Source organism: Vicia villosa, linkage group LG4, assembly GCF_029867415.1.
Source record: "Vicia villosa cultivar HV-30 ecotype Madison, WI linkage group LG4, Vvil1.0, whole genome shotgun sequence".
Lineage (NCBI taxonomy): Eukaryota > Viridiplantae > Streptophyta > Magnoliopsida > Fabales > Fabaceae > Vicia > Vicia villosa.
The window spans coordinates 85,882,939-85,899,691 of NC_081183.1; the positions used below are offsets into that span (position 1 = coordinate 85,882,939).

General features: G+C 36.0%; 2 protein-coding genes and 1 non-coding gene across 3 annotated transcripts; 2 read left to right on the top strand and 1 right to left on the bottom strand.

Moving 5' to 3' along the window:
• Positions 1-1,910: 1,910 nt before the first annotated feature.
• On the top strand, positions 1,911-5,190 carry LOC131597459 (uncharacterized). Its single transcript, XM_058870156.1, has 2 exons — positions 1,911-2,683; positions 5,046-5,190. The coding sequence occupies exons 1-2, from the start codon at positions 1,911-1,913 to the stop codon at positions 5,188-5,190; spliced, it is 918 nt and encodes a 305-aa protein (XP_058726139.1).
• A 435-nt stretch (positions 5,191-5,625) lies between these two features.
• LOC131600769 (small nucleolar RNA R71) lies at positions 5,626-5,732 on the bottom strand. Its single transcript, XR_009283378.1, has one exon. It is a non-coding gene; the product is annotated as a small nucleolar RNA R71 (small nucleolar RNA).
• Positions 5,733-11,772: 6,040 nt separating this feature from the next.
• On the top strand, positions 11,773-12,777 carry LOC131597460 (uncharacterized). The gene has a single exon (XM_058870157.1). The coding sequence runs from the start codon at positions 11,773-11,775 to the stop codon at positions 12,775-12,777; it is 1,005 nt and encodes a 334-aa protein (XP_058726140.1).
• The last annotated feature ends 3,976 nt before the right edge of the window (positions 12,778-16,753 follow it).

Sequence of the window (16,753 nt, forward strand, 5' to 3'; positions counted from 1 at the left end):
TGTTAATCTCTTGGATTATTATGTATGTTAAAGTGTACCTTTAAACATGTTTGGTTCTTATGTTATAACTATCTACCTTTTATCTATTATACTATGAATGCTAGCGTTTTATCTATGTTTCTCTCGTTACTCTCCTCTTCTATTTCGTTGTATCTCTTTTGATGTTGTCAAAGGGGGAGATAGATGCTGAGTGTACGGGGGAGCTCAGCTGAGTGTACGGGGGAGCTCAGTATGCAGCCACTTAAGCATACGCATACAAGTCCGGGGGAGCTTTTACCACTTATTGCCAAAGCTTCTACTACCGGTTTTCCATCATCAAAAAGGGGGAGTATGTGAATACAAGATCACACGCACAAAGATGTTTTTGATTCATGGCAAACTCAACAAGCATACAAGCAACAAGGCACAAGCAGAAGAACTCAAAGAAAAGCAAGCATTGGTCACTCATGACAGAGCGGGTCGACCTACTATGCATATAGGTCGACTCAACGCAAGTAAAATAAGAGGAACTCAGAAAAACAGCAGTCAGGTCGACCTACTCCCAACCCAGGTCGACCTAAAATGGGGAAATTTACATATCATTCTGCTAGGTCGACCTACACAACAACTAGGTCGACCTAAACTGAGGAAAGGTCCCCAAAACGCATCTGAAGTGGATTCTGGTCGACCTACTTCTTTAACAGGTCAACCTAACTGGGAACAAATGTCATTCAAAGGATATGCAGCTCTGTTAGGTCGACCTAAGCACTACAAGAGGTCGACCTATTTGATCAAAAATGCCAAAATTTCTGGTTTTCTTTGCTCCAACTGATAAGCTCTCATATATATTGTCCAAGGTTCATTATTGCTTCTGTACACCAACAACTGAAAGATACACAAAGGCTTCTCATCTTCGTTCTTCATCATCTCCAACACAATTACACATAATCATTCTTGTGTTGAGGGTTAGTGATCGAGTTCGATAACGTCCATGGAACGGAATTGAAGATTCCTAGTGGGTGAAGATTTGTGGGGTTTTTTGTGGATAAAATCTGAGGGTTTTGTCCTCCAAGATAGGTGAATTTTGGGGGTTTTTATCAAGAAGCTTCATCAAGGATCCAGCTGAGTGTGAAGATTGAAGAACAAGTGTTCGAGCAATTCAAGACACTGCAGAAAGGGATCAAAGTGAAGCTCTTGGAAGACCTTAATCTGGCTCAAGAATTAAGGGGGAAGAAGATTCAAAGGATCGACAAATTTGGTTTATTGTTTATCGCTTTGTTATCTTCTTTGTATAAACTGCTTTCAACATTAATGGAAGATTTCCCAATTTCAGTTTGGAATTGGGGGCAGACGTAGTCGTAGCGAGGACGATCGACGAACTACCTAAACAAATATCGTGTTCTTGTCGATTTTATCTTTTCATTTATGTTCTGTTCATATTTGGTTATAATTGCAAATTGATCAACGATTCGAGTGTTAAAGTTGTGAATTAAGAACTTGTATAAACATCACAATTCATCACACATCGAATCACCATCAATTTGATCATTATCACCAAGTGTTTGTGTTTTTGCTTCTTTCATTATTACTGCATTGCAAATCAAAGTTTATCAAATCAGAAGTTGATCGATTTTCTAAAAGTGAAACATATTGATTCGATAACATATCATCTCATCGTTAATCTCAATTATCTTGTGGTTTTGTCACACATACGATCCTTGCAATAACGGTCCGGAATAGACGCAAGTCGATTCAGAACCGCTTTCGCCTTAGTTCGAAATAATTCCGAAAAACTTTGTGAGATCTATTCACCCCCCCCCCTCTAGATCCTTAGGCCAGCGTCTAACAAATGGTTGGGTGGCACTCCTTTGCTAGTAGCGTTTCCGGCCTTGTACGAATTTTCTTGCTTGAAGAAAGTCTCGGTTGCGGCTATGGGAGGATGGTCGGATGGTGTTTGGACTTGGGGTGATTTTGGAGTTTCCGAGGTTTTTTTGTCTAATCCCGTTATTGCGGAAGAGTTGTGCACTTTGAGGAGTAGGTTGGAGGATTTTAGGGGGTGGAATTTCGAAAAAGATATAGTGTTGTGGACCGGAAATTCCAAAAATTCTTTTTCGGTAGCTTCATGTTATTCCTTCTACGATTCTATTAGATATCCGTTTGGCCCCTCTAATATTCATGAAGGTGCGTTTGGTTTGTTGTGGAAATTGGAGGTCCCTTTTAAGATAAAGGTTTTTGGTTGGAGGTTGTTTCTTAATAGATTACCAACAAAGGACCTTTTGGAGATTCGAGGTATGCATTTTTCTCATGAGAATTTATTATGTACTTTTTGTGGTAATTGTATGGAAAGTAGGAATCATCTCTTTTTTAGTTGCGGGGTGGTTAAGAAAATTTGGGGTGTTATAGCAAGTTGGGTGGGTAAAGGGGAAAGTGTTAGTGAAGAGTGCTTGTCGAATTTTATGGATTGGCACTTATTCTTTAGTGTGAATATGGTGAAAGATAGAAAATTGGGGATTATTTGGCTTGCTACTTCTTGGGCCATATGGTTGGATAGAAACGGTGTGTGTTTTCGGAATGAGTCATGGAATGTTAACGACATCGTTTGGAACATTAAGCTTTTGGCATGGAGGTGGACGTTTTGTGGGAATATTACTCGATCCAATTTTTCCTTTTACGAGTTTTGTAAGGATCCGTTGTTCTTCCTCTCGTAATTGTAACTGGTTTGTAATTTTCTTTTGTCGATTTTAGCCGTTCCTTTTGTAATCGGGTTGGAGAACCCTTAGTTCTCCCTTTTAATATATCTTGATTACTAAAAAAAAAGTAGGAGCAGTATAAACTCGACCTTAGCCTTTAAGGTGGGTAATTGTTAGGTTTAGGGGGTGACCAATATTTAGAAAGAGGTTTTTAGTTATTGTTGTGATAGATTTAAATATTTGAATGTTGACCAACCCATACTTGATAGGGTGTCATTCCGCTCCCATTCCCTGGAAGATAATTTGGTCTTGACTGCTTCTTTCGTGCTTGAGAAGTTTAATGGGGTTGTTTCTCAATGTGACGGAAATAAGAGTCCAAGTCTAGATGGGTTTAATTTCTCTTTTATTAAAAGATTTTGGACCTTGATAAAGATAGACATTGGGATCATGTTTGATGAATTTCATCAGTTTGTATCGCTTCCTCATTGTTTTGTCTCCTAATTTTTCACTCTTATCCCTAAGATTAAGAACCCCCTCTCTGCTGAGTGATTTTTGGCCTATTTTCTTAATGGGGTCTCTTTATAAAGAAATGTGCATCACAACTTGAAGGCTAAAATTGTCATCACTACTAGTATCGGTCTTGATGAGTTTTTGCAAGTCATATGAGAACTCTTGGAAAAACATTTTCAAATGAGAAATTCGTTGTAAAATTTCTTAGATGTTTGAACCGTAGTTGGCAATGAAAAGTCACAGCGATTTGAAAATCTAGAGATGCAACTGTTAACCCATATTTTGTGAGTTAATACATGCTCTAATCTTTTGAGTTATTAATAGTAGTTAGCTTTTTATTTATGATTTTATTAATTTTTAGTTGTTTTTATAATAATTAGCTTGAAACATAATAGGTTCTCCCTTTTGTTGTTTTCATGTGTTTTTACTTGTTTAAAGGATAGTTTTGTCAAGCTGAGGCCAGACTCCAATGGTCTGCAGCAAGGAGCACAAAGTGAATCAAGAATGAACCTAGCTAAGGGAAAGACAATGTGAACCCTGCTGGTTTCTAGGGCATACGTGGAATGATGGAAACATTGGAGGGAATATTTGTTTTACTAAAGAGAAAAGTTCATTTGAATCAAAAGATAAGAGTGAGCAACGCTAAAAGACAAATGCATAGTACGATAGTGGAATTTGAGTGATTATGCTAATTTTGTGATGAGCATGATTTGATTTACTCAATTTGGCTCATGATCCAAGATGCCACAAGAACCCTAGTTGAAGACTATAAATAGGACTTTGATGAGATTGAGAAAGGAGTTCAACAATTCCAAGAGAAATACATAAGTTACAAATGTGAGGAATAGTGGAAAGTAGAAAGAGTTTTCTTCTTCTCACTGAATCATGTACCAACCGCTGAGCCCTGGCGCGACTGGAGTTATCTCTTGAAGATTATCCATCTCAAGAAGTTCTCAAGTCTCTCTTAGGTGTTTAAGGATGTTTCTTCTGAGAACCATGTTTGTAGTTTGTACTCAACTCAGTATGAGCTAAACCTTTTGTAGTTGAGCAATTTGAAGTTAATATTAAGTTGTTTTTATGTGATATGGTGTGTGTTTAGTGACTTGCTTTAATATATGTTAACCTATTATAAGTTTATTTCTTTGCCTGATCTACTTAGTAGTAAATTACAGCTTGTTGTTTTGAGAGATCCAACAACAAGTGGTTTTCTTAATAAGGATGGTTGAATAAGTAGGATAGAGATATTCACTTGCCTAGCTTACTTAAAGATAAGGAGCTGCAACTATTGGGGAATATGAGAATACAAATAGATGTATATGAGGGTTATAAGGGAGGCTTAAAGATTCCCTTGCCCTTTATATACATGCTTTGATGTTGTAGAGATACACCACATGATCACTCTGACCTCGCATGTCACGAAACTGCACACTATCACACATATTCACTTCTAAAATATTAATGGATCATAGATTAACTCATTAACTCTTCCTATATTTCCACTCTTCTATTCAAGCTATTAGAAGTGTTTTAGGTAAACAATTAACACAAAAAATCACAAATTATTTCTCTCTCTGCTCATGCTTAAAACTCAAATATAATCAACTACAAAATCAATCTAAGTAAATACATTTTTCCCTGTGGGTACGATACTCTTTCTTTATCACTTGTTGTAATCAAACATACATGTATACTTGCATGTGACACAACATTATTACAAGGAACAAGTTTTTGGCGTCGTTGCCAGGGATATATTTAGTTACATTTCTTATTTTGTGTTTATATTTTTTGTGTTTTATAGAATGTGAGATTTTAACATTTATTGTAATTTGATGTCATGACACGTTTTTTTAGCTATTGTATGCACAGGTCATTACGCCCAGTTTACAATGGATATCTTGAACCTGAAAGAACTCTCAAAGCGCTAAGAAGACAACAATGTGCTGCACATCCAGTTGAGAACCCAACTATTGCTAATCTAGAAAAATTTGATTACCCAGAAATACCTGAGTAAGTTGCAGAAGAGGATGCAATCCCTGTCATGGTTGATAAAGACATTATTGGCATTGTCAATGATAGGGCATGCAACATCAGAAACAATGCAGTCTTTGATCCAAACACCATGAGTATTGGTATCATCTTACCAAAAATTAGTACAGTCTCGTTTGAATTTAAACCTATGATGTTTCAAATACTGCAAACAATTGGTCAGTACTCAGGTTCTCCTAATAAAGATCCTCATTTTCACTTACAACAACTCCTGGATGTTGCGAGTACTTTCAAGATTCCAGGCATGACAGATAATGCCTTTCGTTTAAGGTTGTTTCCTTATTCTCTAAGAGATATGGCCCAGATTTGGTTAAATTCCTTATAGCCTACTTCCATTGCCACATGGAATGAATTAGATGAGAAATTTTTGGCTAAGTATTTTCCTCCTTCCAATAATGCTAAGATGAGAAAGGAAATTACTTCATTTAGGCAAAGAGATGATGAATATTTATTCGATGCTTGGGAAAGATTCAAGGAATTGCTTAGACAATGTCCACACCATGGCATACCCAATTTATATTAAACTTGAAACGTTTTACAATGGGTTGATTTCTTTTCAAGGAACATGCTAGATGCCTCAAGTGGTGGAGCTCTTTTGTCTAAGTCTTATGAAGAAGGTTATAGATTGATTTAGAGTATTACTACCAACACTTATGAATGGCCTGTCACTATAGCTACTGCAAATTCAACTCAAAAGAGACCTGTTGGAGTTCACGAGGTTCTTAAGTAGCTCAGATCCACCAGATGATAAAGAATGTGATGACCCCCTAAAGTGACAAAACCTGAACCAGTGAAGGTGGTTATTGACGCGTCTTAGATTGAGGGTGTGTATTGTGGAGGAGCCCATTTGTTTGAAGAATGTTCGAAAAATCCTGTTTTAGTCAACTATATGTTGGCCAAAACAACGACGGATACAACAATCCTTACAACAACTCCTACAATCCAGGATGGTGTAGCCATCCCAATTTTTCATAGAGTAATAATAAAAATCAATCGAAGCCTCAAGCAACTCAAGCACCACAAGTTCCACCTGGTTATGTTGCACCTAACTATGTTATGGCCAATCAAGGCAACAACCAGCTGTTGCACCCCAATTTTTGACCACTGAGATCCCACCATATCTGAAATATTAGGATCATAATTTTCATTATAATCATCATGCATTTATCATTTGCTAACCAAAAATTTAAAAAAATTATTGTTTGTTGCTTGTGTCCCAAGACAGGAGATTGATCAAGAAGAAATTGAGCAAACTAAGGTTTTGAGACCCACAAAGAAATTCAACATTCTTATATGATTCAATGGACTCTCTAATAAATACCAAGGTCCAAGGATGGGTCAATGCAAGATCAATCACCTTCAAGATCATCAAAAGCTCAAATTAGGGTTTTTGACCTAATTTCACTAGAGGGTTGACTTTTGATCAAGAGATGGTTCCAAGACTCAAAATATGATTCAAGGGCATCCAATTCAACTTTATAGTCCATCCATATCATTCATTTGAAGAGGAGAGCTTGATTCATTTGAAAATCACAAAACTGCAGTTCATTTGGAAAAAGTCAACTGTGCAAGTCAACCTTTGACTTTTGAGAAAAATAGTCAACTATGGACTTTTAAGGATCCAAATCATCATCATATGGATATTGAAGACATTTGATCAAAGAAAATTCAAAGAATTCATCAAGAATCAAAAAGTCAACAAAAAGTCAAACTAGGGTTTTTAAGTGTATTTTGACCTAATTCATGGATCTCCAAATTTTGCTTACACACTCAAAAGTCTCCTAACATGAAAGTTGTAGATCTTGGCAAAACAAAAAACTTATCATATTGGAACTTTTTGCAAAAAATGATTATTTTGAGAGATATGGAATTAAGAAGATAATTTTTAAAAGACTTAGAAATTTTCAAGTGTTTTACTTGGATTTTTTCTTAACTTTATGGCCATTTTTCTCAATGATCCAAAAATAGTTTGAAGAAACTTTCAACAAGTGAATTGAAGTATGTAGCAATGGCTTTCCAAAGAGATAAGTAGCATGAAAATCCATGGCTCCATCCATGAGATATGATTTTGTGAAGAAGGCACCATGAACACTTGAATTCAAGAATGAAGATGAAGAAGTTATGAACCAAAACCATTTCAAATGCAAAGATTCCTTTCTTTCAGCCCATATAATTTGTTCAAAGCACCATAATCAAAAGATTACACTTGCTTTTGAGCTATAATCTAAGTGTTTAAGACATTATCCAAGTGATCATTTCATTAATGGCACAAAGTTAACACTTCCATTCTAGTAAAGCTACTTTAATCATAAAGTCCACTCTCCTTGAGCCACTACAATTTTTCTTCTATACCAAAAGCATTACAAACACCACAAGCAAGCTCCCAAAGTTCAGACCAAGGTCACACCAAGCATGCTTAAAGTTTGTACCATTAATTGAAACCATAACTTTCTCATTTCTTCACAAACAAGCAAGATGGTACAAGATCACATGTGAGCTTCAAACTTCTGAGTTTTTTCCCTCCACAAACTGTAAATCTTGCCTATAAATAGAGAGTATCACTCCCTTGATCAATTACACCAGAATTCTCCAAGTCACCTATCACTTGAAATTCTCACTTTTCTTATCTTTGCATTTTTATAGTGATTCTGAGTTCTAACAATTCCGGCTGTCAACCAAAGGTTTGGACAACTTCTAAACATCATTTAGAAGGTGTCTATACCTTCCTTAACCTCTCAAAGGTCCCCCTTAACCAAAAATCACCATTTTCACTCCATTAAAGCTTTCTTTAAGCTCATAACCAACCAAAATCTAAACCAAACACTTTCAAACCAAAATAACCTTTCAAATAGCTTCTATTTATCATTTGGAAGCTATCCATAACATCCAAACACTTGCCAAACACATAAAACCAGAAATCAACTTTCAAAAACTCCATTAAAGCACCCTTTGAACCAAACTTGTCAAAATCAAATTTACTTGTGCGTTTTCATGCCTTTTGTGTTGGATACCTTCTAAACATCATTTAGAAGTTATCCAAACACCTGTTTTGGATTTGTAACACTTGGAACTATAAGTTCCAGCCATAACTTTTTTGCTTTGTAGGTGAAATCGGGTTTGAAGTTGCAATGGTGATCAAAGCATTCTAAGCATTCTAAAAGCTTCCTTGAGGGTCCCTGAAGGTGTCCAAATAGTTGCAACACTTCCAGAATCACTCCAAGCAAGAGTTTGATCCACACTTTTAGAGGTATTTTTCTTGAATTCGAGTATACTTGTTTGAGCCTTGTTTGTTGCATTTCTTGATACCATCGTGTTCAGAAACATGTAATTTAAAATTTCATTTTTAGGGTTCATACGCAAATTGCAGAAATTCATGAGTTTTACTATGAATAAATGTGTGTCAATGGCATGGTTAGATTCGTGGTGTTATTCTGATCATGTTAGGGTTTTAATTTGTTAAAAATGATTGAGTTTTGAAAATGATTGAATTTGGCGCCATGGTTGAATGTTGTTGTTCTTCACGTTGCTGAGTGAAGAAGATGAAGTTTCAGAAAATTTCATTTAGGGCGCGTTTTAAAATATAATAATTTATAGTCATATACCTAACGACTACATCGTTACAGCTCACTTGGTTACCACATTCCCCCTTAAGGCGCTTCAAAACCCATAGGTCTGGGGTTCGAATCCCCCTATCCCCAGACCTTTTGATTTTATTTTTTTTACTATTTTCATTCACTTGTTTTAACATGTATTGAATTGAATGGGCCTTATGATCACCTGCACACGCGTGGCCCAGTGGCTAGTGTTTTGTGTTGCAATAGTCAGGGTGTGGGTTCAAACCTTGGTGGCCACATTTCCATTATTTTTTATCACTTATTTTTTTTAGTTTCTTTATAAAATTCAAAAACCCATAAAAATAGTAAAATTAATATTTTTAACTTGTTCTTTTTTGTGTGATTTAATTATTTTGTCTATTTTCATGCCATGTTAAAAAATCCCAAAAAATATTTAATTTTACCACTTTAAAATTAATCAAAAAACATGTCTTTCATATTGAAAAATCAACTAAAAAATTGTTTTGTTTTGATTATTTCTTTAATAGGACTTTATGAATGTTTTGTAAATATTTGTTTATGGCTAGAATAGAATGTTCTTGACTTCTTCATGTACCCTTAGACCATTTCTCTTAAAGAAATTGGTATTAAACAATTAAAATCGATTAGATTTAGGAGTTTATGTTTAAACTCTAATTCAAAACCCTAATTAAAAAAAAACCTTAGGTTTAAAACCCTAACCCAAAAACATGTTGATCTTTTGTTTATCCATGATTAATTAAGTTTGTTATCTTGTACATACTTGTTGATTTTAATCCATGTTTTGTACTTAATTGTTATTCTAATCATTATTTTGTTAATTCCTCTTATGTATTGTTTATCAAACCCCATGTTTATTTATCATATCAATCATTCATCATTCATACATGAGTTTGAATCCAAGGGTTTAGATACATCCATCTCTCTTACTCATTAATTATCATACTCACTTGTTTGTTCTTGTGCCACATGATATCACACACACACTTGAGGTGTTTATTGTTAATTGCTTGAGTTTGTTGTTTTTATCCAAAAGGATGGGAATGGTATTGACTAAGTTATCAAAGGTACTCAAACTCTTTTCCAATCTCTTTTACTTTTGTGTTAAGTATTTTAAAGCTTTTCACTTGTTTATGGTTTTGTATTGTTAAAGCTTAACCCCTTTGTTTTTTAAACCTTGGCACTAAGAGTAGAATTATTCCCGATGAAACTATTCTTAGTCCATTGACCTTTGTATTGTTAAAGATAGGTCTTTTGTTTTGAAACTTTGGTGTTAAGAGAAGAATTATTCCCGGTGAAACTTCTCCTAACCCATTGACCTTGTATTTTAAAGCTAGGTCTTTTTGATTTAATTTAAAATTTGTTAAGTATTTTAAAGCTTAACCCTTTTAAACTTATTAGGTATTTTAAAGCCTAATTCCTTTTCAAAATTGTTAAGTATTTTAAAGCTTAACCTTTTAAACTTATTAGGTATTTTAAAGCCTAATCCCTTTTTAAACTTGTTAAGTATTTTAAAGCTTAACCCTCTTTTAAATACTTGTGAGTATTTTGAAGCTCACACACCAAAAAGATTTTGGCTACTTTGGCCCCCTTTTATTTTCCTTTTAAGAGGAACTACAGAAGCTCTGACTTCTCTATTGCACCTAAGGGGTATGTAGGCCTAACATGCGATATCTTATCGAGCTCACTTTCAAAAACTTCTCTTCCCATCCCCACCCTCTATTTCAAACAAGTTTTTCACATAGAATTTTCAAAAAGGGGTATGTATAAAAAAAGACAATAACATAAAACAAAGAGGTTCCCATGGAACACCATGGATTTGAGGGGTGCTTAAAACCTTCCCCTTGTATAACAAACCCTCCGTAGCCAGAACTCTGATAAGTTTATTAGTTTTGATTTTAAAAACTTTTGTGGGTTTTATTCGCTCTTTCACCCATTCGTTTTTAGAAACAATAAAGCATGGTGGTGAATCTGTTTAAAATGAGCTAAAGTCTTCCCATGACTCTAGTCTCACCAATTTCATCGCTATAGAAAAGTGGCGACTCTGTTGGGGATACTGATCAAACTATTGGTGTATCTTTGGAAGTGTTGACCCAATATTTGTTTTTTTTATTATCTTTTGTTATTATCTTTATTTTTATACTTAACCCTTCATTTTTTGCCTTTTATTCTCCTATGTGTATACTTGTTATTTTATTGGGTTGTATTGGGAAAGGGAGTCATGCCCCTTATGGTGAGACAAATCCTAACCCGGATTTAGAGTGTACAGTTATTATAGGAGACTGGTATAGTCATTTTGATCTTGAGGGAGTAGTCCCAAAGAAGTCAATTTGAGATCCATCGCTCAGTAGAGGCCTCTTTGGAAATAACTTTGTTGACCATGTAGTTGGGAATACATCATTGGAATCAACTAGGTTGTAGAAGCTGGGGCCCAAGAAACCCTTAACCAATCTTGGCCATTAAGATGTAACGTGGAAACTATGTCTGGTTCATTTTCAGAATAGTTGTTACACGAGGCTACGCTCAGATGAGGTTCTCTTGGATTTTGTTTAAATGAGTATGTTGATACAGAGTTTACAATCTCCAAGTTGGGCTGCTTGAGTCTGGGAAACAATAGAACCTTGATCTACAGGTACAAAATAACCATAGTACACACCTTTAGGATGGGTAGACCTTTGGCTCCATGCTCGTGACTTTGAACCCCCAAACCCATGTTTTTGCTATGTTTGCATTCATTCATCCATGCATCTAAAAACAAAATATCTTTCAAGGAATTAAAAGAAACCTTTTGTTTTGTAAACATTATAGGAATGGAACCAGAAAGAAGAAAAACCAAGAAATATACTTTCAAGAGTTTAGAGGTGGAAGAATAAAGAAAGTTGGGATCTTTGATTGTTGATCAAGACAAGTTTTGTAGCAAGTATGGAAGATTGTTGTATCTCCTGAAAACCAAGATGGAAGAAGAAATCCTCTCCACTTTGATCCAATTCTATGACTCATTGTATCATTGCTTCACCTTTTCTGATTATCAACTATTACCTACCTTGGAAGAGTATTCAACCATCACTGGGTTGCCTATTACTGGAAGAATTCCTTTCAATGGTTTAGAACAAGATCCCAAGCCTTGTGATATTGCAAAATCCACTCATTTAAGAAAGAAAGAAGTTGAAAAGAACATGGTTACTAAGGGAGGATTACCTGGATTACCTGCTAAGTTCTTAATTGAGAAAGCTCTCACCTTTTCACAAGAAAGAAAGGAAGAAGACTTTGAAGTTGTTTTTGCCTTGTTGGTGTATGGATTGTTCTTGTTCCCTAACATTAACAACTTTGTTAATATGAATGCCATCAAGATATTTATGAAGAAGAATCATGTTCCTACCTTACTTGGGGACACTTACTATTCTATTCATCTCAGTAATTCCTATGGAAAGGGAATGGTTACTTGTTGTACTCCTTTGTTATACAAGTGGTACATATCTCATCTGCCTGACACCTCTGAATTCTGGAGCCAGAAAGAAGGATTGAAATGGTCACACAAGATCATGACTCTTACCAATATTGAGATTGTTTGGACAAACAATCGCTTCTGTAGAATGAAGACTTTGGACTGCTGTGGTGATTTCCCTAATGTGCCCCTCATTGGTACAAAAGGAGCAATCAGCTATAGCCCCGTGTTGGCTCATCGTCAATTTGGATTTCCTATGGACAAAAGACCAAGGAGCAATCTATTGGATGGGTTATTTCTGGAAGAAAGAGTTAAAAACAAAGAGTTTAGAGAAAGGATTGCTAATGCTTGGCATCCAAGTCATAGAAGAGAAATCAAAGATTGGAAAACCAAGGGGGATCTCTCTCCTGAACCCTTTGATAGTTGGGTCACTGCCAGAGCTGCTGAAATGAGAATGCCTATTCTCCCTGGAACATTTGTACCTCCAATTAGGAGTATATTCCACCCATTGTAGTTCCTTCAACAATTTAAAGTCTCCAAGAAGCTCTAAGAAAAATGAAGAAATCAAGAGACCATTGGAAGAAGAAGTTTGAGTATTTTGATGCTGAATTAGGAATGTTGGAAGAATCCTATGAAGACGTGCTGAAAGAAAAGAATGATCAACTATTCCTTCAAGACACTTGGCTTATAGCTAAGGATGCTACTGTTGCCAAATATGAAAGAGAAAATAAAAGGAAGCAAAAAGAAGAAGCTCTCTCTCCAAAAGAAGCTGCATGGAAGATTATTGTTGAGAAGCTAGAAAAGGTCAAACTGAAGAAGAAGAAGACTCAAGATGATATGGATACTTCTCACTAAGCTTTGATGATCACTCTTGGATTTTACTAATTTTCTTTGTTTGTTTCTACCTTGTAACTCTTGAAAGTTTATGACTTGCTTATCCCTTGTCCCTTTGTATGCTATCAAAAGAAAATGGTACTTCGATAACCCTCGATTGTCCCTCGATGACCCTTATATGTACCAAGGCTGCCTTGTCACTCTATTATTAATGAATGAAATTTCTTTTTCAAGTTACTATATAGTGTTTACATTTACAAAACTCTTAAATAAATCCATGAAAGATATTGTGATATATTTTTAAAATTAAAACAAAAAAGAGTCTTTTGCATTGTATGCATCATTCACATTCACATTCACACTCACATCTGAGTCAGAGTCTTATTCATTCCTCCCTCTCTCCTCAGAAAGTCAAGCTGACGCAACGGTATAATACTCGAACCAATCGTCAAAGAATGGAAGACGGTATGGTTGATGATCAAGAGTGGCAAGAAGAAGTTGTTGTCCTACGCTCCGGTATTGAAAGATTAACTTCTATGGTTCAAGACTTGGTGGCTGCTCAGAATCAACCATCAACCCAAGCTCAGGCTACTGTGATCTCCAAGATAGAAACTGCTCAGATTCCTGTAATTCCTGTGATGAATCCTACGACCACTAGACCATATGGGATAAATATGGATTTCCAATTGGCTGGACAATAGATTCATGTTCCACAGACAAAAATTCCTCAGACTATCATGACCACTGCTCCTACTGCAATGAATGTTATCCCTGTCCAAAATGAACAGATTTTCCATGGTGCTCCTTCTAAAGGTATGGGAATATTGGAAGAATTCGAAGACCAATTTCTGAAAATGCAAAAAGAGATCAAGGCCCTTAGAGGAAAAGATCTATTTGGGAAAGAAGTAAATGATTTATGCTTGGTTCCGAATTTCAAAGTTTCGGCCAACTTCAGACTCCCAGAATTTGAGAAGTACAAAGGGAATTCCTGTCCTCATAGTCATCTGATCATGTACGTAAGGAAAATGTCCATGCACACGGAAGATCAACGCTTGTTAATTTACTACTTTCAAGATAGCTTATCTGGAGCTGCTTTGAAATGGTACATGGGTTTGGATAGTACTCACATCCGTACTTTCCATGACCTGGGTGAAGCTTTCATCATACAATACAAATACAACATTGATATGGCACCGGACAGAGATTAACTCCGTGCTATGTCCCAAAGAGAAAAAGATTCTTTCAAAGAGTGCGCGCAAAGATGGCGTGAACTAGCTGCTCAAATCATTCCTTCCATGGAAGAAAAAGAAATGACCAAAGTGTTCCTTAAGACACTAAGCACATTTTATTATGAGAAAATGGTAGCAAGGGCTCCCAATGACTTTACTGATATGGTAAACATGGGGATGCGGCTTGAAGAAGGTATCTGAGAAGGCCGCCTAGTCAAAGAAGCCAGTTCATCACTATCTAGTGGTGGCGTCAAAAGATTTGGTAGTGACTTTGCCAAGAAAAAGGAAGAAACTGTGAGGGCCATCTCAAGAGGAAGAAAAAGACGGTATCAACCACAACAAATTGTTGTTGTGACTCCAGTTGTTAGCCAAGCTCTGCCTCAGAATGTGCAGAAATCTCAGCCTCAACAGCCTCGACAATAGGCTCCTCAATAAAATCAACGGAAATATCCGCCTTTTGATCCTATTCCAATGACTTATATGGAATTACTTCCTTTGCTACTTTAGAAGAATCTAGTTCAACTGAGGGATCCTCCTCCTCCTGCTAATCCACCATTTTGGTACAAGGCAGATGCTCGCTGTACTTTTCACAAGAATGCTCCTGGTCATACTGTGGAAAATTGTTACCCTCTCATGAGTGAAGTACAGGAACTGATCTGAAGCAACATGCTCACCTTTAAGGATGTCAATCCTAATGTTCAAGTTAATCCAGACTGCCAATTTATGGAAAATGATGATTCATCAATTGGAATCTTCTTCTAAGCCAATCAGAAGCTATTCTACACCAGAAATGTTCCCCAAGATCACAAGAGATCAATGGATAGGTAGCTAGCTCGAAAATGACATCATTGCATAAGGATAGTTCTTGGATTTCTTCATGACCAAGGAACAAAAACTACCTCACTAAGCAAGCTCACTCTCTTCAATTTGCACTGAGCTCTTTGCCTATAAATAGAAGTGTCATCCTCAGTATTCAACATACCAAAGAAACTCCAATTCTTGCTATCTCCTTTTCTCCCTCTTGCTTATTATTTTCTTAGGTCCTTTGGCAAGAAGAATCAAATTCTTCAAACTAAAGCTTCTCCTCTGAAAATAAGCTTTCTAACACATCATAGGGGTTCATTAGAAGTGATCCAAGCACCTGGAACACTTCTAGAAGTGGAGGAACACAATATTCACTTTCAACTTGGAGCCAAGTCAGTTGGAGTCGTGCATAACATTTCAGAGGGTGTCAAAGCGTTCCAAGCATTCCAACATGTTCCTTGGGGTGTAGTGAAGCTATCCAGATGGTCGCAGCTCATCTGTAAGTGCAGAATCATCATCATCCATTTCTACTTGGAGCTCAAGCAAGAGGGGTCGAGTATATTGATTCAGAGGTTTTCAAAGCAATTCAAGTGCCTAGATATCATCAACAAGGTCCCGGGAAGCTTTTGCAATCATCCAATCATAGCCAGAAGCTCTCCACCATAACCACGACCTTCAGTTTCAGAGGTAAGTTTTTGAACTCCACCTCTTTAATTCATGCATCTATTTTGCTAAAGCTCGATACCAGTCTGTTCAGTGTCATCAGAGGATCAAAAGCCCTCTATCATCATTCATTTATTCATCAACATCATCATTTAATTTTATTTTTAAATTCTAGGGTTCTTCATGTTTTCTTATCAATTCAGTAGATATAGTCAATTATAGTTCATGATAGTTACATATTTGGAATCGTGAGAGAATTTAGAGCAAGATTGATGTTTACATCTTTGCAATTGGTTGAGAATTGAGAGAGTTCAGAAATTCAGATATGGTTGAGCTTGAGGTTGAAGACAAAGATGGTGAGGGCGCCATTTTTTTGAATTTAGGGTTCAAGTTTAAAATATATTTAGTTAAATCCGTTTACTAAACGAATTCATCGTTTGCCCTAGTGGCCTCACATGCGCTCTTAGTCCTTTCATGCCTCCAGTCTGGGGTTCGAATCCCCCTCGCCCCAGACTTTTTATTTCTTTTATTTTTCAACATTTTCCAACTTGTTTTGAGTCATAATCAAATGGGCTGACGTTATAATCACTAACTGGCGCTTGGCCCAGTGGTCTTGTTTTATGATGGTAATCCCAAGGGCGTGAGTTCAACCCTTGGTGAGACCAAAACCATATTTTTACCACTATTTTTTTTCATTTTTATTTACAACTTCATATAATTATTTAACCTATCAAATTAAATCATTTTCACTTAATTTTTCACACACTTCTCGTTTAATATATCTATTTTACGAATATCCAAAAATAACAAAAAAAATATAACTTATTTAAGATATTTTTATTAGGTTTAAAATGATATGTTTTAAGAACTTTAAAATACTTTTAATACATATTTTCATTTGATTTCCAAAACCTAATCTCTTGTAAATATTTTTGTGATAAAAACCCTAATCCATTAGGT

Excerpts from the sequence above, each read along its gene's own strand:
- LOC131597459 (XM_058870156.1), top strand. The coding sequence starts at position 1,911 with ATGGGAGGATGGTCGGATGGTGTTTGGACTTGGGGTGATTTTGGAGTT. Across the intron at positions 2,684-5,045 it reads GATCCGTTGTTCTTCCTCTC|GTCATTACGCCCAGTTTACA; the intron begins GTAATTGTAACT and ends TTGTATGCACAG.
- LOC131597460 (XM_058870157.1), top strand. The coding sequence starts at position 11,773 with ATGGAAGAAGAAATCCTCTCCACTTTGATCCAATTCTATGACTCATTG.